Source organism: Callorhinus ursinus, unplaced genomic scaffold, assembly GCF_003265705.2.
Source record: "Callorhinus ursinus isolate GAN/ISIS: 27379988/994484 unplaced genomic scaffold, GSC_fseal_2.0 scaffold11, whole genome shotgun sequence".
In the NCBI taxonomy this organism is placed as follows: Eukaryota; Metazoa; Chordata; class Mammalia; order Carnivora; family Otariidae; genus Callorhinus; species Callorhinus ursinus.
Window position 1 is genome coordinate 50,031,101 of NW_027397073.1, and position 25,248 is coordinate 50,056,348.

At 38.8% G+C, this 25,248-nt stretch overlaps 1 protein-coding gene across 1 annotated transcript; it reads left to right on the forward strand.

The window, feature by feature from the left end:
- The first annotated feature begins 410 nt into the window (after window positions 1–410).
- CLUL1 (clusterin like 1) lies at window positions 411–24,364 on the forward strand. Its single transcript, XM_025886649.2, has 7 exons — window positions 411–520; window positions 1,625–1,773; window positions 6,150–6,317; window positions 8,280–8,712; window positions 13,713–13,850; window positions 20,616–20,830; window positions 24,176–24,364. Exons 1-7 carry the CDS (start codon window positions 415–417, stop codon window positions 24,362–24,364), a joined length of 1,398 nt encoding a protein of 465 aa, XP_025742434.1. The 5' UTR covers window positions 411–414.
- The last annotated feature ends 884 nt before the right edge of the window (window positions 24,365–25,248 follow it).

Sequence of the window (25,248 nt, forward strand, 5' to 3'; positions counted from 1 at the left end):
TTGCTTGAACACTCAGAATTTTGGAGAAAAAAAAAATCCCTCTGATATATTTTAACTAATTTTGTGCTTCAGGATGTTTACTGTTGACAAGAACATAAAATGAAGTATGGATTCTATGGGGCTGTGATCCATACTATTCATTGTCTTAAAGTCCAAATACTTCAGATGATGACCTTATTCAACTGTCATAAAGAATGTAAACAAAATAGAGACTTGGGTTGTCTTTTTTTAAATTTATATTCCAAGTCTCCTTATATCTCAGGCATATTAGCATAACTTGTCTAAAGTCATAAAGAAAAATTGACAGAAAAATGCTTTGGATCACCATATGTTTTCAATTGATGCCGGCGAAAACTAACCTAATGGAAAGCATTTGGTACAGGTTTATTTTTCCTTTGCAGTAACAGCAGGAACATGAAGCCATCACTCTTGGTGTTTATTGTGTATCTGCTATGGTTGAAAGACTGTCACTGTGCACCTACTTGGAAGGACAAAACCGATATCCATGGAAACCTGAAGGGTACGTTTGGTTTCTTTATCTGCACTGTGTCCTGTTTGCATGTTTGCATGTCCTGCCGGCATTTACAGTGATTTACAGTTGAGAGATAACCATATTCATCACAGCCTTCTAGTTTCACGGTGAGATGTTCTCTAGGCACTTAAACCAAGTAGACAGGATGCCAAACATCTGGAATAAAAATAGAAAATTCCAGTCGAGTATCCGAGAATGTTCACATATCCAGATGTTTGCTATCACACAGATAAAACTTGCCAACTTTTGGACTGCATTTCTTGGTATCGTCCAGATGTTTGGTGTCCTCTAAGCACAGTTTTAATGAACAGTGAAATTCTTTTCTAGCATTTGAAAACTTTAAACAATTAAAGTAATCTGTGCAATTATTCTTGAGATAGTGAAAGAACGGGTTATGACATTGAATCTGGTTGGTCTATGCTCATTGACTTGTGACCTTTGCTTGATAGTATATGCTTTGGGTACTGAACACTTAGAAAAATAAATTAGTTAAAATGTTGCTTTGGGGTGTCTAATATTAAATTTGGAAGCAAGAATAAGCTCCTTTGGAAGCCACATTGACTACGGCAAAGAGAGAATGACAATGAATTTCATACCCACTACAGGCTTTTTAAAGGTGCATAAGAGATGTCCAGTAGGTTATTAAGGAATCTTGCGTTATATGAGATACTTTCTGGGTTTGATGCCTAAAGCTGAAAGAAAGGGAAATTGTTCACTGTGTTTGAGGTTCCCAGTTGGACATTTAATACAAATTGTCTGTGAAGAAAATTTCAATTTTTTTCTAATATAAACACATGAGTTTTAAGTAAAAGAAAAAAAAAAATGGATCTATGGAAACAGGCCCTGAGGAAAATGACAACAATGAGGCTAAGTGAACTCTGACTTGTCTAGGAGCTCAGAGGCGGGGCCTAGAAGACATCATCTATGTGGCAGCGGACAGCCGATTCATTGTCATTTGCTTGCAGTTTGATGTGGTGAAAGAACAGCTAAGTCTTTATTGAGGCAACAGGAAAAATCGGTGAACTCATTGTAATTCTGATATATTGTAATCTGATCAGATCTCAAAGGAAAAAACTACAATGCACCTTTTAGGTTTTTCTGAGGCTGGAGACATAGATGTAGACGAAGAGGTGAAGAAAGCTTTGATTGGTATGAAGCAGATGAAAATCATGATGGAAAGAAGAGAGGAGGAACATACCAATCTGATGAAAACCCTGAAGAAATGCAGAAAAGAAAAGCAGGTACAGTAATTGAGAATAACACCTGTTCTTAAATATAGCTAGACCATAAATAATGCATTTCTTAGTGCAATTGATAAATTACTTCTTTCCCCTAAAAATGGATTTTCTGGATGGCAGCTCTTAGTGGAGGAAAAGTTTGAAGGAAATTTCAAATTTCTTCCAAGAACATAGTCCTAGCAGAGTAGACCTTTGCAGGACTCCAAATCCAGGAATTTGGGGGATTTGTCTCTGTTAGGAAGTGCTACTTTCTTAAAAAGACTTTATCCTTAGTCCCTTCTGACTTGGGATATTGACTCAAAAGTGTTCCGGAAGTTTCTGGCTAGATATGTGGTTTCCAAAGGTTTTTGATTTTCCATCCCTACTACTAAAATTATTATTAGCATTCACTCCTAAATTTATGCACATTAATTTATTTATAAGTTAGACACATGAATTGCAACCATTAATATCTCAAGGGTGAGGTTCATCACTAGCCAGGGTGGATATTAAGTCCATATTTCAAATGATCTTCTGGATAGTATTTTGAAATGTTTTAGCCGATTGCCAGATCTGATTAGATCATAGTTTTACTTTGTCACGTGACCAACAAAGAGCTTATAATGAAGAAGGGTCAGCTCTGCCATTTGCTTCTTGTCTACTTGAGCTTAAATTATTCGTATTTTTTAATCTGCTGGATATTTCTTTTTTTCAGGAATCTTTTTAAGCCTCTTGTCCATTTAGTGAGCTAGTCTATTGAGAACTAGATAGGGCTAGTCTATTGAGAACTAGATAATAAAAGTATCATTTACCTGCATCCTCTTAAATTGGCAATTCATTGCAATCAGCCCCAAGGGAATAAAGAATGAGGGACACAGGGTCCATGGACTGTGGAGGGCCCCACATCCTCAGGGTCCTCCTGAGCAGCTGGTGACATGCAATGGTCTGACATAAGCACCATGAGACAGCCCCAGTGTATATTAAATAGTACAACAGCCTAGTCAATTTCTTTATTCAAATGCCTTTACTCAATAGCTGCAGTTCAAACTATGTACATTAGCAATGGGAAAGACACATGACAGTTGACTCTTGAACAATGCAGGGGAAAGGGGTACTGACCTCCAGTCAAAAACTTGCATATAACTTTTAACTCCCCCAAAACTGAATTACTAATAGCCTACTGTTGACAGAAGCCTTACCAATAACAAACAGACAAATAACACATATTTTGTGTGTTATGTGCCTTATATACTGTATTCCTACAATAAAGAAGAAAATATTAAGGATATCATAAAGAAGAGAAAATACATTTACAGTACTGTCCTGTATCTATCCACATCTAAGTGGACCCATGCTTTCAAACCCATGTTTTTAAGGGTCAATTTTATATCCAAATGTCTCTAGAGGATGTTAAAAATTCTTCATATGTTACAGTATTGAGCATATGAACTTAGTACAGTACAAAGCTTAATATGTTTCTAAATTATGAAATATTGCATGGCTCCTCATTTAATACCATTAACAATGAACATAACATTCAAAACAATTCAATTATTTTCCAAAAATTATTTTCCAACGTTACCCTTAAATCAAAGACAAAATCAAGACTGTAACAAAAATAATTTGGAAAATATTTCAAATTTTAACAGGAGAGTCAATTACTTTTAAATTTTAATTTTTAAAAGTTTGTGAATGTGGTAAAATACACACAACGTCCAATTTACCATCTTAACCATTTTTATGTGTTATAGTTCAACAGTGCTTAGTACCTACACACTGCTGTGCAACCAAGCTCCAGAATTCCTTCCCTCTGGCAAAACTGAAACTCTATACCCATTGAACAACTCCCCATTTCTCCTCCCTCTACCATCAGTTTTTTTGGTTAAAACATAAAAATAGAAGTTTTACTATTTCCCCCTACACCTATACCTATAGACATGTGAATGGGGGGGGGCCCAAACTGCAGGTAGCTGCCGGAATTCTTTATTTCTGAGCACGGTGGCCTCTGGCCATCCCTTAAGCCTCTGGAGCAGGGCTGTGTGACAGGCTGACCCCACAGCTATCTGTGAGCCTGTCACCGGACTGGTTGATGTTGTGGCCACACCCTACACCCCTTGTCACACAGGGACCCTCACAAGGAAAGGCGATCACCTGACTAGCAGCTGCAAGCCCTCCTCCCTTTAGGCAGCAAGCAAAAGATTTAAGGAAACCAAAAATAGCTCCTTATGAGGAAAATGTGGAAGCTCCCAGAGCTGGATTCTTTCCTGGTGCACTTGTGAGCTGGCCCCTGGGAATAATGACACTTGATAGCATTTACAGGCCCTTTATAAAACACAATATCACATGTAATCCTCCCGACATCTGCATCACCCATTACTTTCACTTTACAGCTAAGGAAACTGAGGCTCATGATGTTCATGAACGTGGTAACCCAGCACTGTGATGAATGACTGGGGAGAAAGTCAGCGGGCGGCGCTTGTCTGTCTCTGGGACCCAATGACTTTGTTTTTCTCCCTTTCCTCAGCCTCCCCACAAGCCAAGGGTGTAAAACTATGAAAAGAATGCTCCAGTTAGGGGTGGGTCAAGTAAGCAAATGTGAGTTCAGTTAAGGTTTGGACACTCAAAAAGTCCATTTAAAAATGGAAAAACCTGTTTAACTCTGAGTCTCTCCCCACCAAAATTACTTTAAAGCGAAGATAAAGGATACTTCGGACAAATTATGACATAGCAACTCTGAGACTGGTGTCCCTAGTCTCCCAGCACAGAGCAGCACCTATTCTCAGGGGACCCAGTGTCATCACGGATCCCTCCGCAGCCCCTCCCTATTAATATATAGTGAAAGCATCTGAAACTAACTAAAAGTGGGAAACCTCGGTGGGGGGGCATAAAGTGATTTGAACTAAGTTTATATGGGACTTCGATACTCTGTAAACTACAGGAATAGTCAGTGGGTGGGACATCTAGGGGGGAAACAGAAGGAATGGGCAGGGCATTCCTAAACAAGAGATCTTCCTCCATGACAACATTTCACTACCCAAACTTGGGACATGTGATTTAGTAACTGGTTTTTGTTGTGCTCTTGGAGGCGAGTGGAAGGAAACAGATAACACACTAGGTGGCTTGCTTGCTTATCTCACTTAATACAAAGCCTTAAGAGGTAAATTCTATTGCTATTCCTATTTGCTAAGGAAGATACTGAGACTCAGAGATGTTAAGTAATTTGCCCAAAGGTACACAGCAAATGTAGTTTGGAATTGGAAATAGTGGGGTTTTGGTTTATGGTGACAATGAAGAGGATATTTAAAACTGGGACTGACTTAGGAAATGTGGGCAGTATTGTTTCCTGCCATGGTGGGGTAACTTTCTTGAGAAGATGTAGGAATCCAAAATTGTTCTGCAATGCCCAAGGAGATAAGAAAATCGTCAAAGATTCTCAGTGTCCACATGGTTCTTTGGGCTTAATATGCCAGGGAAGGATGATTTCTTTTTCTCTTCTATTAGGTAAAAACGCACACTAAATTGGTTTTAAGTATATAAACTTTACTCCCTCATGTGGTTTTCACTTAAGGGAGTCACTCAACTCTGAGACTGGTTGATGGAGGAATCCGTTATACCCCATCAGTCCCCCTGAACTAGGTCTCAGGCTTGGAGGGAGCCAATCTTTAGAAGTCCACACATGCACGGAGGTCAGGGGTCTAGGCAGGGGTGCTGGTCTTGAGGGAGGTCCTGGGACGGGGTTGAGGTTCTCAGGGACAGGTGTCACTTCTGCTGGGTTCCGTATCACCCAGAGTGGGACCTGGACACGTACAGCAAGGAACCACGAGGGGGAGCACTTGGAATACGAGAAGCAAGAAGCATCCCACCCCCCCCCACCCCCCCGCCCGCAACGCAGCAATTAGAGTGTAACTTGCTGGGCAAATTAGATTTGATATACAAGAATTGCACTTTCCTGCAGTGTTTAAGCACATACAAAAATGAAAGGCAGCATAAATAAAGGAAATAAATTTGTAAGCTTTATAAGCCTTAAAGCCCACTTTCCACATCTTCCAAGAACTAGATGTGAAGACAGACAAGTAAATAAATTATAGTCATCCCAGAGTGGGGACCATGTCATGGTTTACCCACATCTAGTGTAATGGTTGTCCCATAGCAAGTACCCAATAAATAGCTGTTGAATGAACGAATGAATAGATGGATAAGATTTGCAGTCTTCAGTAGGGATCAATCAGTGCTCCATTTCTTAATCAAACAGAAAGGTAGATTCAGTAGATCTGTCAGCAGCCAGGGGCCTGAAGAAAGAACGAAGAAGTACATCAGAATATGTATGTTTTTTAAATCAGCTATGGTACACACAGAAGTATGAGATGGAAATAGGATGTTTGTTTCTCCTTTTTAATTAGGAAGCCCTGAAACTCATGAATGAAGTTCAGGAACATCTGGAAGAAGAAGAAAGCCTATGTCAGGAGTCTCTGACAGATTCCTGGGATGAATGCAAGTCTTGCCTGGAGAGTAACTGCATGAGATTTTACACAACCTGCCAATCTAGTCAGTCCTCTGTGAAAAATACGGTAAGGAAAAAATAGAGCTCAAGGTTTCAGAATTCTTAAGGACTCTATTCCAGTTTAATTTTTAAAAAATAATTTATTTTGCTATTTAGAATAGAGATGTCTGACCTGATATTGGCCTTTTACAACCTAGAATCTAACATTCATGCTTGCTTATGTATGAACCACCTACGTACATTCAATTTATCAAATAGCCATTCAGTGTTTGTCTCTCCCTATAATGACACTGTATATATCTCTTAGAGATTGTTTGAATCTTTCTGCCTCTTGTTATTTGTGAACATGTTCCCACTAGATTGTAAGCTCTTTGAGGGCAGGCACATATGCTATCTACCTTCATGTAAGCATTGTAGGCATCTAATAAATGCTGAATTGAATTCTGAATAATAGTATTATAGTCTCTGATTTCAACCTGCTTTAATTTTTTTCCTGGAGGCCAAACATTTGAAGACATTCTCGGCCTCCTGAATCTCTCCTTGGATAGGCCTGCCCTCTTCTGGAAACACATCCATATACACACATTCATGTCCTCTTTAGCCACGTCTACACAGGTCCTGCAGGACTGGCATGTTTTCTTTTTTGTTCCCTTTGGCTCTAATCTGGGCAGAGGGAATCACAGAGGGTGGTGACCTGAATAGGATGAGTCCTGCCCCATAAAGGGCTCCTATTGTATTGGCCTGAATTTCTCTTCCCTCCAAGAAGTGAGATGACTATGAAAGACAGTGAAATTTTCCTCTCCATATCAGAGCATGCACTAATTAGAGTATGTTCCTGCGTTGGCAGTGCCATACACAATTATAGAGGGAGCAACCCCTAGGACAATTCATCCGCCAAGTTAATTTGCCTCCACTGTGAATTGCATCTGCTCTATTTTTATAGCCCCGGTCACTCTCTGATATACCCGACTACAGTGGAATGAGCACTGGCTGGAAGGCAGGAGATTTGGGGACCATGCCTGTCTGTGCCAGTTGTGTGACTTTATGAATATTTCTTGGGGCTGTAAGGTTTGTTTTTGTGGATGGATTCAGGGAAACAGAAGCTGGCAGAGAAAAGGGCAGACAATCGACCCAGATTACTTTTTGAGGAAGGCATGAGTGATCTAAGAATTCCTGGAGAATTCTTTGAACAGCACTAGGATGCTAGTGCTGTGATGTTTGAGAGTTGGTATGCTCCATAACAGTCAGCATGGCCACATCACTACCATGTAAGGGCAACTGTGTTCTGACACTAACTTAGGTACCATATAGATGGAGAGCATGGTGTGACTGCTGGAAAAAATTCTCCCACTGAGTGTAAAATTCTACAATTATAGCTTCATTTCTTTGACTATAGCCAAGGAGGGCTTTGATCACTACTAATATATAACCATCCCTAAGTAACCTATTTAACTCTATCAGGCATCTATAATATAGCATGAATGTGTTTATCTTTTCCTTTCCATGGACTAGTTTATGAGACAAGCAAGAGGAGACCATAAAGTCACTAAGGACATTCCACTGAATGAAACAAGCCAACCCCCCTGCCAAAACCCTAAGACAGAGGTGAAAGGCAAGAGCCTTCTTCACGGTTTTGGGGCAACCTAGACTGTTCTGTTTAGACCAGGACATGCCAACCCCTGCCGGTACATCAGGTGTGGCTTGTCAACAATACTGAAAACTTGGCCTTTTTAGGCCTTGGGTAGGCACATATAAACAAGGAAGAATTTCAGATCCTCTTTCCACAATCAAAGCCAAAGGTGCAAAAGTGTTAATAAATGATCTTAAAAGGAGTCACCTTTTCCTAGCTTGCCCAAAATTGTTTTAGATTTAGAATGACCAGTATAAATTGACTTTAAAATTTACAATAAGAAATGGTCCATGTCAATTATCCTTCCATTTAAAAATAATAAAATAAAATTGATTAAAAAAAAGAAATGGTCCAGAAAGAAAATTAATTTCTTATTCCATTTTTTCCTCCACCCCACAGGTTGAACAGTTTTTCAGGAAGATATATCAATACCTGTTTCCTTTCCATGAGGATAATGAAAAAGATCTCCCCGTGGGTGAAAAGTTCATTGAGGAGGACACACAAGTGGCCCAAATAGAGAATGTGTTCAGCCAGCTGACTGTGGATGTGAGATTTCTCTTTAACAGAAGTCTTAACGTCTTCAAACAGATGCAGCAAGAATTTGACCAGACTTTTCAATCATATTTCATGTCAGAGACAGACTTAATGCAGCCTAACTTTCTTCCAGCTTTATCCAAAGAGTCAAGGGAAAAACCAGATCCTGTGCAAAGTTGGGATATTCCCAGCTTCTTCCAGCTCTTTTGTAATTTCAGTCTCTCTATTTATCACAGTATCAGCACAACCATCACCAAGACACTGAATGCAATAGAGGATTTACCAAAACAAGGCAAAGGCAAGTATTAAAAGATGAGCTTTACTTAGATGTCAATACTAAGGTCAAGCTTGGTTTACCTTTGGAAATAGTAGACATTTCTAAGTCATTGTACAATGTTTCTGAGAGTGACAATTTATGGAGAATCAAAGTTTCAGAGCCTCTTAGAGAAAGCTTTGAAGTCGGCCAAACACCATCCCTCCTCCATCATTGTCAAGAGCCCTGTGGGGCTGGTATCTCTTTTTAAAGCAAATTTTCAAAGCTGAGAAAGAAAATGTTAGCAGTGTGAGAAGTTGAACAAAACAGTTGCCTCCTTTATTAAAACTCATGTAGATATGGACAACTCTGTTCTGCTTGAACATCATGGGGTTTCCTTAAAATCAGTCTAGACTCCTCAATTCCCAGTTTGGGAAGGAGCCTAGTGTCATGTATTAACCAGGTCACGTTGAGTGCTCTGCATAGCCTCCTCCGCATCACTGCCATAATCCCTTAAATCATAACATTTATGCACAAAACCACAGAAGATGTTCACAGACAAACCCAAAACTACAGAAATCAGGGTATCTGTAAAGGATAAGAATTGCCTTCTACCAATGCCAAACAAGCCCCAAGATATTACATGTTGGAAACATAATGCTACTGTGTGTCTTGAGGCAGAAGGAGATATCTTCCTTGGGATTCTGTGGAGTGGCTGGGACACAGCATCTCAGAAATGAGAGCTGCTGGGTGGGCCAAGGTAGGGTCTACATTTCCTTAGACTTAGATTTTATGGACCTTAAGCCTACAGAAAAGAATACCCCCTCTGACATGAAAAATAATGTGGGCTCCTTCTAGAAATCCTGCCATTTGTAAAAACATGAATGAAACTGGAGGACATTAGGCTAACTGAAACAAGCCACACACAGAAGGACAAATACTATATGATACCTCTTATATGAGGAATCTAGTCAAAAGTTATGGAAGCAGAGAGTAGAATGGGGTTGCTGGGAGCTGAGTCAAGGGGGAACAGGGAGATGTTGGTCAGAGAGTACAAAGTTTCTGTTATGCAAGATGGGTAAGTCCTAAACTTATAAGTCCAACTGTGCTGGATAGCGCCTATCGTTAAAAACACTGTACTGTATACTTAAACATTTCCTAAGAGGGTAGATTTTATTATGTTAGGCATTCTAATGATGATAATAATAATAAATAAGAGGGCAAGAGAACATTTTTGGAAGTGATGGATAGGTTTATGGCATAGATTATGGTGATGGTTTCATGGGTTTATACTTCTCTCCAAACTCTCCAAGTTGTATATATTAATTACACACAGCTTTTTGTATGTAGAAAGAAATGGGCTCCTTCTAGCTATTTCTCCATTATACCAGCTGTACTTGGCAACATCTGAACTAAATTGTCAAAATTACCATGACATTGCATCACTGGTCTCTATATAGAAGGGACCTACCTCACAGTACCAGAAACTGAAGCCAAAAAACACTGCATGACATCTTTCCCATCCCATTGTTCCATGAGCAGAGAACAGCCATCATTACTGGAATCATTGCTGGGTTCTATTTCAGGGTCTGGAAGACTTTCTTGTAAGTCAGGTGTTTTCTCTGGTATTCTATTCTAAGATTTCCAATATTCAGGAAAAGCATCAAAGCAGTAGACTAAATACATCAATGCTGGGGTGATATTAAATAATTTTTGCCTGAATTTTTAAATAGATATCAATTGTTTGGGGATAATATTCCAAATGTGTTCATTAGAATAAAATAATGCCCCCTCCATCTTTCACATTGCATACAACCTTATATGTGGGTTGCTACATTCAAATGTAAACAGGAGTATATAGTGATCCATCCACTTTGAAATCGAAATAACTTCCTAATCACTGCAACTCCCTCCCACCCCACCGACTAAGAATGTAGGTTTCCACCCGTTCTGCCTCAGCTTCCTCCCCATTCTCGCAGCCCAGAACCAGCCCCTGCTCAGCTGGCCCTCTGCACAACCTCCACCTTGATGATAACCTGCATATCCAGAGCCCCCTGTAATGCAAAGGTAATGTAAATACAAATATGAAAAACAAAAACAAAAAAGCCTCTCCTCTGCTATCCCTCCCCTAACCAGACAGCACCCAGCTAGCCCCACAGAAGAGACATTCTCTTCTCCGATGAGCACCTGTGGACTATTTATCAAGAATAGTCAGGCAGGGGCAGTAGGGGCAGGTGGTAGGTGAACAATAAACTTAATGCTCCTGGAAAATCTGCCTAATGGGAGGACATTTTGAGCTTTGCCCCTTTGTAGACAGAATAATAGCTTCCCAAAGATATCTACACCCTAATCCTCAAGACCTGCAAATATGTTGTGTTACACAGCAAGGGGAAACTACGGTTGTAGATGGAATTGAGGTTGCTTGTCAGCTGACCTTAAAATGGGGAGATTATTCTGAATTATACATGTGGCTACAAGGGTTCTTAGAAGTGAAAGAGGGAGGCAGAGTAGAATCTATAGAGATGGTAGCATGAGAAGGACTTGGCCCTACTTCGCTGGCTTTGCAGGTGGAGGAAGGGGCCCAGGAGCCAAGGCCTAGAGTTGGCCTCTAGAAATTGGAAAGGCAAGGAAATGGATTCTTCCCTAGAGCCTCCAGAAAAAAAAACCCACTTGATTTTAGGCCAGTGAGACCCATTTCAAACTTCTGAGCTACAGAACCAGAAGACCATTGGTGTTATTTTGAGCCAATAAATTTATGGTAATCTGTTACAACGGCAACAGGGAACTAATACAAGGCTCTTGTCAGTTACAATGGCCAACATTGACTGAGTGAGCGCTGTGTATCTGACAACCTTCATGGATGGGCTTTATTTGTCAATGATTGTCCTAAGAGCTAAAATTAGAAAAATAGCTAAAATTGAATAATGAACACCATTAAAAGAAAAGAGGCGATAATAAAAAAATCTGAAACGTTGGGGCACCTGGGTGGCTTAGTTGGTTAATCATCCAACTTTTGATCTCAGCTCAGGTCTTGATCTCAGGGTTGTGAGTTTAAGCCCCATGTTGGGCTCCCACAATGGGCATGGAGCCTACTTAGAAAAAAAATCTGAAATATTTCGGTTTTTAATATTTTTATTTGATTGAGTGTGGGTTTCATTTTAGTCTTCATATGGGAGAATTTCTTTCCTACTTTGGTCTTTCTAAACTTCAGTTCCAGAATCTGTTGAAAGAGAATAAAATAGCTCTTGTAGTTGTCCTCTCTTGCTTTATAAATCCCTGGAAATGTTAGAGAAGATCGTGTTCAATAAATCTGCATGGTGTGGTAGCTTGGTGCAGTGCTGGATGCTGGGAGATATGAGTTCTAATCCTACCTTAGGGAGCATTTTGACTTTAATTTTCCCTTTGAATGGGGTGGGGAGACAGAGGCAGTGGGGAGAGTAGATGGTTGATAAGAGTGACAGCACCAGAGGTAGCTGCCTAGAGGGGTCTGGAGGTTCTGTGATGGGTTACTGCCATGCACAGGATGAGGAATTGGTATCGGATGGTCCTGGAATTTGCCATCCCTCATCTATACACCTATATATCTATACAGATGTTGGGAATAAGACAATGATTATGACACAGTCCCTTTTAGGAACTCAGTCCAGAGAAAGGAAAACAGATCATTGGACAATTACATTACCTCCATTACCATATTGTAAGCAAAAATGACAGAAGAAGGTATGGAAGAATGGCATGATTTCAAATGACAAGGCCAAATCCCTTCCCTCAATGGGGGCTGGGGAGGCGTCTAAGAGACAAGATAAGAAAGCAAACAGTACAAAAAGCAGAGACAAGCTCTATAGCAGAACACCTCACAGGGGTTCTGGGGGGTGACAGGGGACATTTCAGGGAGGCAGCTGGGAGGCCACGACTTTCTATTCAACAAAAGGAGATGGTTACCTTACACACCATGTGATCTAACCAGTGCCTCCAGTTTTTAAGCAACAGACTTCACAATTCATCTCAACATGAAATGTTTCATTTTAAAATGTTATAAATTAATAATAAATGTTTCCTAATGTCAAACGCTCAGTTGAGAACTGTCAATTTTCTGTTGGACAGACTTCTTTTATACATCATCATTTTCATTTGAATTTTTAATTCTTCCAGAAAAAGAAAAGGGTTTCTCAAAAGTTGATCAGCTTTAGATGTTTTCCTAAATCTTTGACCCATTGTTCATAACATTATATATATATGAAATGCAAAAGGAATAGTAAGAAAGTAAATGCCTACCACCCAGCTTTAGAAACAGACATTCCCAGTACCTTTGAAACTCTAATGTACTTCCCAATTATAGCTTTAAAAAATTAAAATAATTATTAGAAAATTTTTAAATAGAAAGAAATCCAAAGAGAAAAGTGGCCTACAATTCCTTATTTAATCCATTGACATCAGAAATAATAAAAATAAGACACACTAAATTTAAAATAGTTCAAATATATAAAAGAATAAACAAATGAAAGATGCCCTCTCTCACCCCATCAAGTATCTCTTGCAAAAGATTCCTCATGATTTCTTCCAGAAAATAAAATTATATGCATTAACTTTTCGGGGGTGGGTGGTGTACAAATAATCATAGTTAATGTGATTGTTGGATCAAAGAATATATGCAATTTTTAATAGATGTCAAATTGTCCTAGCAAATGGTTGCCACAATATGCCCTCCTATGATTGAAGACAGAAAGATTTTATTTTTTTTTATTTTTTTTTAAAGATTTTATTTATTTATTTGAGAGAGAGAATGAGATAGAGCATGAGAGAGGGGAGGGTCAGAGGGAGAAGCAGACTCACTGCTGAGCAGGGAGCCCGATGCGGGACTCGATCCCGGGACTCCAGGATCATGACCTGAGCCGAAGGCAGTCGCTTAACCAACTGAGCCACCCAGGCGCCCGAAGACAGAAAGATTTTAAAAGAACTGGTAAGAAAAAGAAATGACATCATGTTCATGCCTTTAAAATGCAGACTCTAATAACATTTATGTGCAAACACTATGTTACCTGCAGATTCTAACCATGGAAGCCTGAGTTCAAAGGTGTTGCCTGTGCAAGACAGAGGACCGTGTGGAGAACTTGGCCAGAATTTGTCAGAATGTTTCCAGTTTCATGCCAGATGCCAGAAATGTCAGGATTACCTGTGGGAAGGTAAATAATTATTATTTTCCAGGGTTTCAATAGTATTCTGGTTAGAGGTCAAAATCTCTCTTTTACAAGCATCATAGGTTCATTCAAGCACTTTTTTTGCATGCTTATTCCCATCTGGGGGTGTTCAGTGTAGGTTTATAAACTTTTATTATTCAAAAGTAGGCCACTTGCTTTTTCTCTTATTTAAAATTCCATCATAGCTCCTGTGACATTTTTTGTGGTTATAGACCAAGAACCACTAATGTATGCAAAAGAGAAGGTAGGAGCAAATTAGGGCACTCCTTCCTTCTTACAGCAAGGAAAAAGAAAGCCCACCATGGAAGCAATCTTCCCATTGTATAAACAAATTATTAGCCGAGTGTTTGTTTTTTTTTTTAAGTGGCATTAACTCTTTCCAATTGGTGGGTTAATTACTAATTAGTATTTAAATATGTAAGGTGGCTCCTCCTCAGAAACCACATAGCCTTTCCCCTCCCAGACTTGGCCAAGATGGTGAGAAATCCTTCCCTCCCCGACCCTTCCCTCTCCTCTGGCCGTCCCTCCCCTTATCTCCTTTCCCTTCCCCTAACTAAAGTTACCCCTCCCATCCGCCAGACCAACCCCCGCCCACCAACACATTTTCTTACAAAAGCCAAGAGATGTCAATTCCTATGCTTCTGCTTTTCACCTCGCTAAAGCCCTGAAGGAAGGAGTTGCTAAAAAGCAAGAAGGTTGGACGTTTTTGTTATTTCTCCTGAATGGCTAATTCAGTGACTCTGCACCTCTGTTTCATCACATGGAGAATGGAAATAATAGATCTATTTTACAAAGGTGTTTTGCAGATTAAATATAATGTCTACCATACTAATGATTTTCGCTATTTAGTTTTTGCTTTTTAAGTCACAGTTTCTGCATGCAGAAACAGAAGTTTTTATAAAAGAAAAATATGCACAAACACCCTGATCACTTACAAAAATGGTCCCACTCAAACATCCCATCTATGTATCATTAACTTCCTTTCATCCAGTTAAAAGCTTTGATGAATAATCTCTCCCTGTCATAAAATCATACAGAAGATGGGGAGAGGGTATTGGAGGAAGGTGGTCAAAGAGGTACAAGCTTCCAGTGCAAGGCAGGTAAGCTACAGCAGGATGACTTTCGCTATAACCGCAGTGTGACATCCAGGAAAGTTGGTAGGATAGTAGATCCTAGGAGTTCTCATCAGAAGGAGAAATTTGGTTTTCTTTTTGTTGTATCTAGATGACATGAGGGATATTAACTAAACCTATTGCAATAATTATTTCACAATATATGTAAATCAGACCATCGTACTGTACATCTTAAACTTAGTGATATATGTCAATTATTGCTCAATAAAACTGGAAAATTATGCAAGGAATCAGATAATATAGTACAAATGCCTTGGATAATCAATATACATCAGACAACGTGTTAACTACAGTACACATTGGATAACACAGAATACATGCAATGTGAATTGACCGCTGCATAAACCATTGAAGAAAGGAGGCTCTATTGTGCTCCCATACAACTTAAAACTTTTATTATAAACATCCATTTTGTTATAATGGTATAAAGGATAAAAGAACAAAACCCATGTGCCTACAACTGGATTCAGAAATAAAACATTACCAAAATACATGAATTCCCTTCTGTGTCCCTTCCACATCATATCCTCTTTACCCCCTCAAAAGGAAACTGCTATTTTGAATTTAGTGTTTATTATTCCTTTGCTCTTCTTTATACTGTTATCACGTGTATGTATATATAACACACACAACATACATAACAGTGTTTTGCATGTTTTTCATTTTATATTGTCAAAGTATGATTTTTTAAGTTTAAAACTATGACTCATACAAATATAAAATGAGCAAATGTCAAGACGAATTTATCCTATATAATGAGGGAATCCACAAAGTGTTACAGCTGTTTCAAAGGAATACAGGAGAGACTGAATTTATAGTCAAAGATAGACAGAACGTGGAAGTTAGATTGCAAAATTAAATATAATACTAGTTACTGTTCTAACGGACAATAAAACCATAAGTTTTGCAGTGAGGTTTTCTATCCGACCAAAATAATTTATATGTCTACTTGACAAAAAAACATTCACAACTTTTCAATTTTGAGTGTTCATCTAAGCACATAGAATCTTGCCCTGAGCACCAGTTAAGTGGTAAACCCAACAAAAGATCATTTCCCTAGAGAATCAAAGAGGTTTTAGGTGGGTTTCTTAAACAATGCAGCTGTTCTTCTGCCTTATTTCCAAATTTTGGATGATTTTTTCTTAACAACGTAAAATATTATTGCTTATGTATTCATTGGCAACTTGGCTTGTCACAGTATAGTTTGTGAGATTTAGCCATGTGAATATGTGTTCTAATTCATTAATTCACTGCTCCACTAGTCTGTGTAGGCATATCACAATTTATCCATTCTCCTTGAGTCTATTTAAGTTGCTTCCATGTTTTCCTATTACAAACAACTCTTCTACATTTTGCCAAACAATAATTTTGCCTCTTCAATCAACATTTGATTCTTTCCTTGTTCTAAGATGAAGCACATAGCTATAATTATAGATGTAAGATCTTATAATAAATAAACCTTATATTTGATAAATATTTTCCAAGACATAATAAATCTTTTTGTTTTCCCACTAGTTACCATACATTTTTGGTCCTGATTTTAAAAAGATTTACTGTGAATCTTTTCCTCTTCTCCCATATCAATTACTAGTACTGGGTATATACACCCAAATTCAAAATAGTACTTTCCCTTTGAGAGGATAGAGAGGGGTTTTGATGTGGAAGGGGCACAGTGGGGGCTTCCTCTGTTTAGGTAGTATTTCATTTCTTAATATAAGTGATAGGCACATGGGATTTATACCAAGGAACTTCTGTCTCCTGCCCATTTTGTTATATAAGACCACATAATTATCAATTAAACTAAATCCCTTTTGAAAGTGATGTGAGTATATAAACAATTACTTAAGAACAATAGGCATAAACTGGCAGAAGGGAACATATGAATAGTAGATTAAAAACAAAATTATCACAATAATTTGTGGTTTCTTCCATCAAGAGATGTTTTATATTTTGTATTTATTTATTTTATATTTTTTATGTTTTTTAAAATTTTTCCAAGTCCATAATTCTGGGGTTGGCCATGGGTCTGTCCTTAGTGAATGAGGCATTGACAAATGTGACCAAAGTGCAGGTTTGACATGTGCTTGTAAATTAAATCTTGTTCTGGGGCATCTGGGTGGCTCAGTCCATGAAGCATCTGCCTTAGGCTCAGGTGGTGATCCCAGGGTCCTGAATCCAGCCCCACAGCAGCAGCAGACTCCCTGCTCAGCAGAGAGTCAGCTTCTGTCCCTCCCCACCCCATTCATTCTCTCTCATTCACTCTCTCTGTCAAATAAATAAATAAAATCTTAAAACAGAACTTCTCTCTTGCTGTTGGACACCTATCTACTACCATGTGAACATTTGTGTATCTCCTTTGGAGAAATGTCTACTCAAATCCTTTGCCCATATTTTAGTTATTTGTCTTTATCATTGAGTTGTAAGAGTTCTTTATATATTCTAGATACTAAACCCTTATCAGATATACTGTCTACAAATATTTTCTCCCATTCCCATGTGCTGTCTTTTCACTTTTGGAATAATGCCCGTTGAAGTACAAAAATTTTTCATTTCAATCAAGTCTAACTTATCTATTTCTTCTTTTCTTTTTTGTATTTTGATGCCATGTCTAAGAAGCCATTGCTGAGCCTCAGTCAATTAAGCATCTAACTCTTGAGTTCAGCTCAGATTATGATCTCAGCGTTATGAGATCAAGCCCCACATGGGGCTCTGTGCTCAGTGGGGAGTCTGCTTGAGAGTCTCTCCCTCTCCTCCCTCTGCCCCTCCCTCCACTCACCCTCGTTCTCTCTTTCTCTCTCTAAAATAAATAAATAAATCTTTAAAAAAAAAAAAAAGAAACCATTGCCTCATCCAAGGTCCCATAGATTTATACTTATGTTTCACCTACAAAACTTATATATTTAGTCCACGTGTTTAGGTCTCTGATACATTTGAGTTCATTTTTGTATGGTGTGAAGTAGGGAGTCCAGTTTCTTTCTTTTGCAGTAGATATCCAGTTGTCTCAGTTCCACTTTTTGAAAAGACTGCCTTTTCCCTCGTAGAATTATCTTGGCACCTTTGCTGAAAATCCATTAACAGCAAATATAGGGTTTATTTCTAGACTCTCAATTCTATTCCATTGATCCATATATCTATCCTATGTCAATATCACACTGTCTTGACTATTGTACTTTGTAGGGAGTTTTGGGAAGTGTGAGTGGTCCAGTTTTGGTTTTTGTCTTCTTTTTTAAGATTTTATTTATTTATTTGAGAGAGAGAGTGAGAGTGAGAGAGAGAGCAGAAGTGGGGTGAGGGGCAGAGGGAGAAGCAGACTCCCTGCCGAGCAGGGAGCCCGATTCAGGGCTTGATCCCAGTACTCTGGGATCATGACCTGAGCCTAAGGCAGAGATGCTTAACCAGCTGAGCCACCCAGGCACCCCTGTTTTCAAGATTGTTTTGGCTATTCTGGGTCCCTTTCCACATAAATTTTGGGATCAGCTTGTCAATTTCTGCAGAGAGGAAATTCAGCAGGGAGTTTGATAGGAATTGCATTAGATTTATAGATCAGTTTGTGGAGTATTGCCATCTTAACAATATTAAGTCTTCCAATCCATTAACATATCTTTCCATTTATTTAAATCTTCTTTAATTTCTTTCAAAGATGTTTTTTAGCTTACAGTGTATAAATCTTCCACTTAAATTTCTTTTTCATAAGCAATTCATTCTTTTTAATACTATTGTGAATGCAATTGTTTTCATAATTTCATTTTTGGTTTGTCCATATTTTATAGAAATACAATATTGATCTTGTATTCTGAATTATTTATTAGTTTTTATATTTTTCTGTGTGTATGTATTCTTTAGGACTTTCTATATACAAGATCACCTCATCTGTGAATATAGTTTTACTTTTTCCCTTCCCATGTGATTCTATTTTCCATTAAGTTTCACCTTTGTTCCATGAAAATCTTTTTTCCTGGGTGGTACTCTTTAAAAGAAGAAATGAATATCCCTTGAGAATTCTGCTTGCCTAAATCATGAAGCAATCACCACCTTCTTCCCCCCATAATTAAAAAATATATATTTATATTACTATTCTGAAAGTTAACAACTCTGAATTTGCAAATGAAGACGTTTTAAAAGAATATCTGAATCTCCTCTCAAATGTATACCATATCTTTTTATTTGTTTGTTTGTTTGTTTTTAGAGGGAGAGAGAGACTGGTGGGGAGGGGCAAAGGAAGAGGAAGAGAGAGATCTTAAGCAGGATCCACGTGGGGCTTAATCTCACAGCCCTGAGATCATGACCTGAGCTGAAATCAAGAGTTGGATGCTTAACTGACTGAGCCACCCAGGCGCCCCTCAAGTGTATAATATATCTTGTTGACTGTGACTCCCTTCATTTTCAAAATATTATCTTGAATCACTTTTCCAATGTATGCTACTGCAAATTTATTTTTTTAAAAGATTTATTTATTTTTAGAGAGAGAGAGAGAGAGAGAGAGAGAGAGAGAGAGAGCATGAGCAGGGGGAGGGGCAGAGAGACTCTTTCAAGCAGACTCCCCACCAACTGAGGAGCCCGATGTGGGGTTCGAGCCCGCATCCCATGAGATCATGACCTAATCTGAAACTGAGTCAAATGCTCAACTGACTAAGCCACGAGGTGCCCCAAATTTGTTTACTTATAAGTACAAGGGGCTCCCTCTCCTCAAGATCCCAAAACAATTTCTGAAAATGTATGAGATGCCAGGGAATCTTGTGTTATATCTTCAGGATCAAAAAGAAACCAATAAACTGATGTGTAAGACCTCAGATGAGGTAGTCACCAGCTCTGGTTGGTGGATTCTCTCCCGCCCCTATCTTCCTGAAGGCATGGCTTTTTGGTAAACAGTAAAAGACAGGAAGAATCTGTGGTCTTTTTCCACAGCAACAACCTCTTATGATCTTCCATGCCCTAACACAGAGACACTTCCATAGTCTTCAGATAATCTTTCCACAGTATCAAGCTGCTCATCAGCACAGCTATGTATATTCCTAGAATCCTGATTCAGTTCAGATGGGCTGTTGTGCAATATAGCACAGAGCTGTAGAATCATAGTGTCTTGTCAGCACAAAGGTTGATTTCTCACTCTGTGCTGTGTTAATAACTGTTTGAGTGGAGGTCCTGCTACACCTCTCACTCAGGAGAATGCAGCCTCAGTACATGGAGCAAACCTAGTTCCACCATCTGGGGAAAGGCAACATGATAAATCCTTAATTGTTCCTTATGCTTCCTCCAGAAGCAAGACCCATCACCTTGAAGATGGCCACACCTAACTTCAAGGTGGCAGGAAGCACAATCTCCCATCTGTCCTGATCAGAATATCAGTGAGTGGCCCTAATGACCCTTCAGAGACACTACAGAAAGAAGGAAAAGAAAAAGGAACATTTGCTAAATCTCCAGCGTGTGCCTGCCGTGTGAGCAGACAGTTTACAGTGTTACTACATTCACGCCTATTTTACCTAAACTGAAAACTCACTGAAGGTCCAAAGGCTGGAAATAGAAATAGAAAGCTTAAGGGTTGGGATTTAAACCCACATCACCCAACTCCAAATTCCATGGGCATTTTCCTTTACCATGTGACTTTCTTCTTTGCTAGACTGTCCTGATGTACCCGAACTATACACAAAAGTAGATGAGGCCCTCGCATTGGTCAACATATCCCATCAGCAATATGCCCAGGTTCTCCAGATGACCCAGCATCACCTAGAGGACACCACATATCTGATGGAGAAGATGAGAGAGGAATTTGGCTGGGTGGCTGAATTGGCAAACCAGACTCCAGGAACTGAGAACATCTCCAATTCCATAAAGGTAATGGAGAGACCGAAGAACAGATACGGAGATGACATGTGCATACATTGATTTTTTTTTTTCTGTTAATTCACTTCTTAAGTACATCTCCATTTGAAAACAAGCTGTGGGAGGATATTCATATTTCCATTACAACTGTGTTCAGGCTGACTTGATATAATGTGTGCACGGTCCTTAGAAATAAGAAACTCTATAAAGAAAACCAATTTAAAATGCAAAATACTTTCTAATCCAGACATGGCCAATTCTGCTTAGAACTACAGGGATGTACTTAACTGATACAAGTAAACTTGAAGAAACCTGACCAATGTAATATTTAAGAGAGAAGACTTCCAGGTGAAACAATGAGTTCAAATGCTGACCGTGATACTTAGCAGCTGAGTAAGTTTGGGAACGTTCCGTGACCTTTCTAGGTCTGTTTTTTTCCCCTGAAAATGGAAATAATAGGATACCTTAAAATGGATGTCTGTAAAGCCATTAGTATAGGCTCCTTATCCAAAGCAAGAGATTCTAGCTCTCAATAGTTTTTGAAACAAAAGGCTGCTGACTTACCTTGAGAGTTAAACATATTTATATACTAATATTCACATCAAAACATATTGCCATCTTAAGTGGCACTTATACCATGTCTCCCACCGTCAATCAATAACTCCTGTTGCATAACATAAAACAGTGACTGAATTTCTCTTCTAACCAACTGCCCCCACCCCCACTCCCAAAACACGCATTGCATTAACATACAAAAGTATCAGGCTGGTGACTCCTGATGAGGTTAGTTATTGATGGGGTTCCTAAAAGACCTAGATACAAAAATCATCAGGCTGAGCAACTGAAGAAGCAATATTTTGTGCAGCGCGTCCTGTCAGTGCCTTACCCAGATCCCGGGGATCCTTTTACCAACTTTGGCTGGTGCTGCTGCAAACAGCTCTTCCCACCCCCCAAACCTTCTCCAAAGGGTTACCTTAGGAGCCACTTAAGAGCTCCCTGCAGCAAAAACAAAACAAGTTGAAATCAGAGAGGAAGACAAACCATAAGAGACTCTTAATCATAGGAAACAAACTCAGGGTTGCTGGAGGGGCGGGGTAACTGGGTAAGGGACATTAAGGGGGGCACGTGATGTGATGAGCACTGGGTGTTATTCGCAACTGGTGAATCAGTGAACTCTACCTCTGGAACTAATAATACAGTATATGTTAACTAATTGAATTTAAATTAAAAAAAAAAAGAGCTCCCTGCAGCATCAAGCTGAGGCCAGAGGTCACCTGAAGCCACATCCTAGATTAGCTTCTCCGTCTTGTCTGTGTTGCTTGCCTAATCCCCCCAAAAGTTGCACCTGAAGCCACCCTTAATCACTTGCATCAGCGTCTCGGCTCTGCTTCCGGGGAATCTGACCTATGACATTCTGTGTCCTAGTAGTTCTGTCTCTTTCAGACTGCAGTTGTGGCCCATGTGTGGTTTGAGACATAGGTTTAGAGAAGCCTAACCAGCACGTTAAACAAACAAAACAGAATAGGGCAGACTAGGAGAGAAAATATTAGAGTGCATTATATTTAACAAGTCATATGCATATATCCTGGAACTTTCATTTCCATTATGTGCATGTACATGTGTGTAAATGTGTGTATACACATATGTAAGACGTGTGTTTTTGAGTCATGATGTAAAATGTATTTGTAACTCTCGACCACAGTCAAACAATTCTGAAAACCACTCTCCCACGCCTGCTGATTCTCTGATTCATTTCCTTCGTTAGATAGATCATACCCTAGAGAGTAAAATAATTCCGTATACTTGATCATCCTCACAAATACAGACTTTCAGCTAATGAGGAAAAGGCCTTGTCTCGAGGAATAAAATCTGAAGAAAAATTTGAGCAGTGCTTTCAATCTTTAGAAAGTTACAGCCAAGAGTTAATTGCTTTCATTGTCAGATTTTCCGTTCTATGTGTTGGTTTGCTTCTATTCTAATGTCTCTGGGTAACACTAACAGATTTACCTGAAATTCTTTATATTGATAACAAAGTCAGTTCTGTATAAAAATCTCCATATGAAATAAAATTATGGGTTTCAAGGATATATTGTTCTAATAATCATCGTCACTAAAGAGCACTTTCTATGCATCAGGCAATGTTCTAAGACGTTTTTTATACACCAGATTGTTTCATACTCTCAGTGATCTTACAAGGCACTGTTTTTCACATTTTACAGATGAGGCACAGAGAAGTTAAACAACTTGTCTGAGGTCACACAGCTAGGAAGGTGGTAGAACTAGGATTCAAACCCAAGCAGCACTTCTCCAGAATTGCTGGGCTTAACCACTTTGCCAAACTACCTGTAGAAGTTATTTTTCTCAAAACAGCTCTTATTTCATCAGGTAACAGAAAGTGCAAAGCCATAAAACAGAAAGAACTGAAGAGGAATACACAAATTCCAGCAGGTGAAAAAAGTTATGCCCCTCAGGTTGTAGTTACACAGTGTTAGCTTTATGATTATTTATTAAACTAGACAAAAATGTTTTATGCAGTTTTTATGTGGGTCATATTCACCAAAAGGAAAAGGGGGGAAATCATGCGAGCTATTCCTTTATAAACTAGAATTAAGGCATTAATAGTTTTTATTTGGCTTAATATTTGGTTTTAGTTTTTTTTGACAATGGGGTTATTTGAAAACATTTTCAAAATAGTTCTCTTGAGGTTACATCAACTTGCATGTAAGTACAGTTTCATTTAAATTCTTAAAATCAAAGTATATGCGCTTGAGAATTCATTAAGGGTAACTGCCGTGACTTTCAGATGACTGGTTCTCACAGACATCACACATGCCACCCTAAATCGTAAATTTCCTAGGAAAACTCAGTATAAAACTTGGTGCATCACATTAATGTTTGTGACGCTGACAGTTGTGCTCACCAAATACTCCCTCTGCTCACTCATCTTTTCTAGCTGCTCTTCCTGTTAAGTGGTGCCATGTGACAAGTTCTGGCCAATGAAATGTGAGCAAGACTGAGCAGGGTTATTTCTAGACTGAGATAATGCAGGGCCTGTGTGTGCTGATCCACTCTCCGTCTCTGCCAAGGGCACAAAGAAAGCCAGGCATTCCTCGTGCTACAGCCATAAGATAACATGCCACTGTCAACAGGGTCCCAAGCGGTGGAGGCTGCACAGGGCCCTGAAATGGACGTGAAACATGAGCGAGAAATAAATGTTTGCTGTATGAAGCACTGGGATGTTGGGGCTACTTTGTTCCCTCAGCACAACCTAGCCTATCCTGACTAATGTGCTATTAAATTAATCCTGAATGTGCCCTGGGGTTTAGTAATCTTTTCCTGTGTAATCCTTCTTCTTAGGTGGTTCCCAATGTTCATGAAGGCAATTTTTCCAAACAAGATGACACAATGATAGACTTAAGCATTCTGTCTTCCTCCAACTTCACACTCAAGAACCCTCTTGAAGAAAGTGCTGAGAGTTCCAACCTCATTCGCTATGTGCTGGAGAAAGCCGCACAGCATTTTAAGAAACATTTTAAAACTTGGTAAGCAGAGTGTCCAGTTAGAAATGCCTTGTTAATAGGAATAGATGATTCATTAAAGGGAAAGACAGCAAAACTAGTCTTTAAATATCTGGAAAATAGGGGCGCCTGGCTGGCTCAGTCGGAAGAGCATCTGACTCTTGATCTCAGGGTAGTGAGTTCAAGCCCCATGTTGGGCATTGAGCCTACTTAAAAAAAATAAAATAAAATACTTGGAAACTATGTTCAACTTCATTAATCATCAAAGACATAAAAATTAAGACAAGATAGCATTGTGTGCCTATCAAATGTGTAATTTAAAAAAATACAAAATTATGATACGAATGTAATGAAATGGGAATTCTTATATGTTACTGGCAGGAACACAAACTGTTTTTGCCTTTCTGAAAAGCTATTTGATTATGCATGTTAAGAGCCATAAAACTTCTTTTTGATATAACAATTCCATTTCTGAAATCAATTCTAAGGAATAAATCTAAATTTGATAAAAAGTCTTGCCCATGGGGCAGCTGGGTAGCTTAGTAGGTTAAGCAGACTCGATCTCAGCTCAGGTCTCGATCTAAGGATTGTAAGTTCAAGCCCAGTGTTGAGCTCCATGCTAGCCGTGGAGCCTACTTAAGAAAAAAAAAGTCTCCCCTAGTCCCAAAATCTGTATTTGCAAAATTGTTTACAATAGTAAAAATTTAAAAACAATTATAATGTCTAAAGACAAGAAAATAATTAAGTAGATTGTGGTTTAATATCTTCTGAATTAGTGGCACAATTAAAACTGTATATAACATTCTTTTTCAGTAATATGATTAATCTTAAATAATAATTAAATTTTAATTCTAAGTTATCATTCATAAGGGACCTTGTTAGTAGGTCAATGTATAATTAAGCTAGATATTA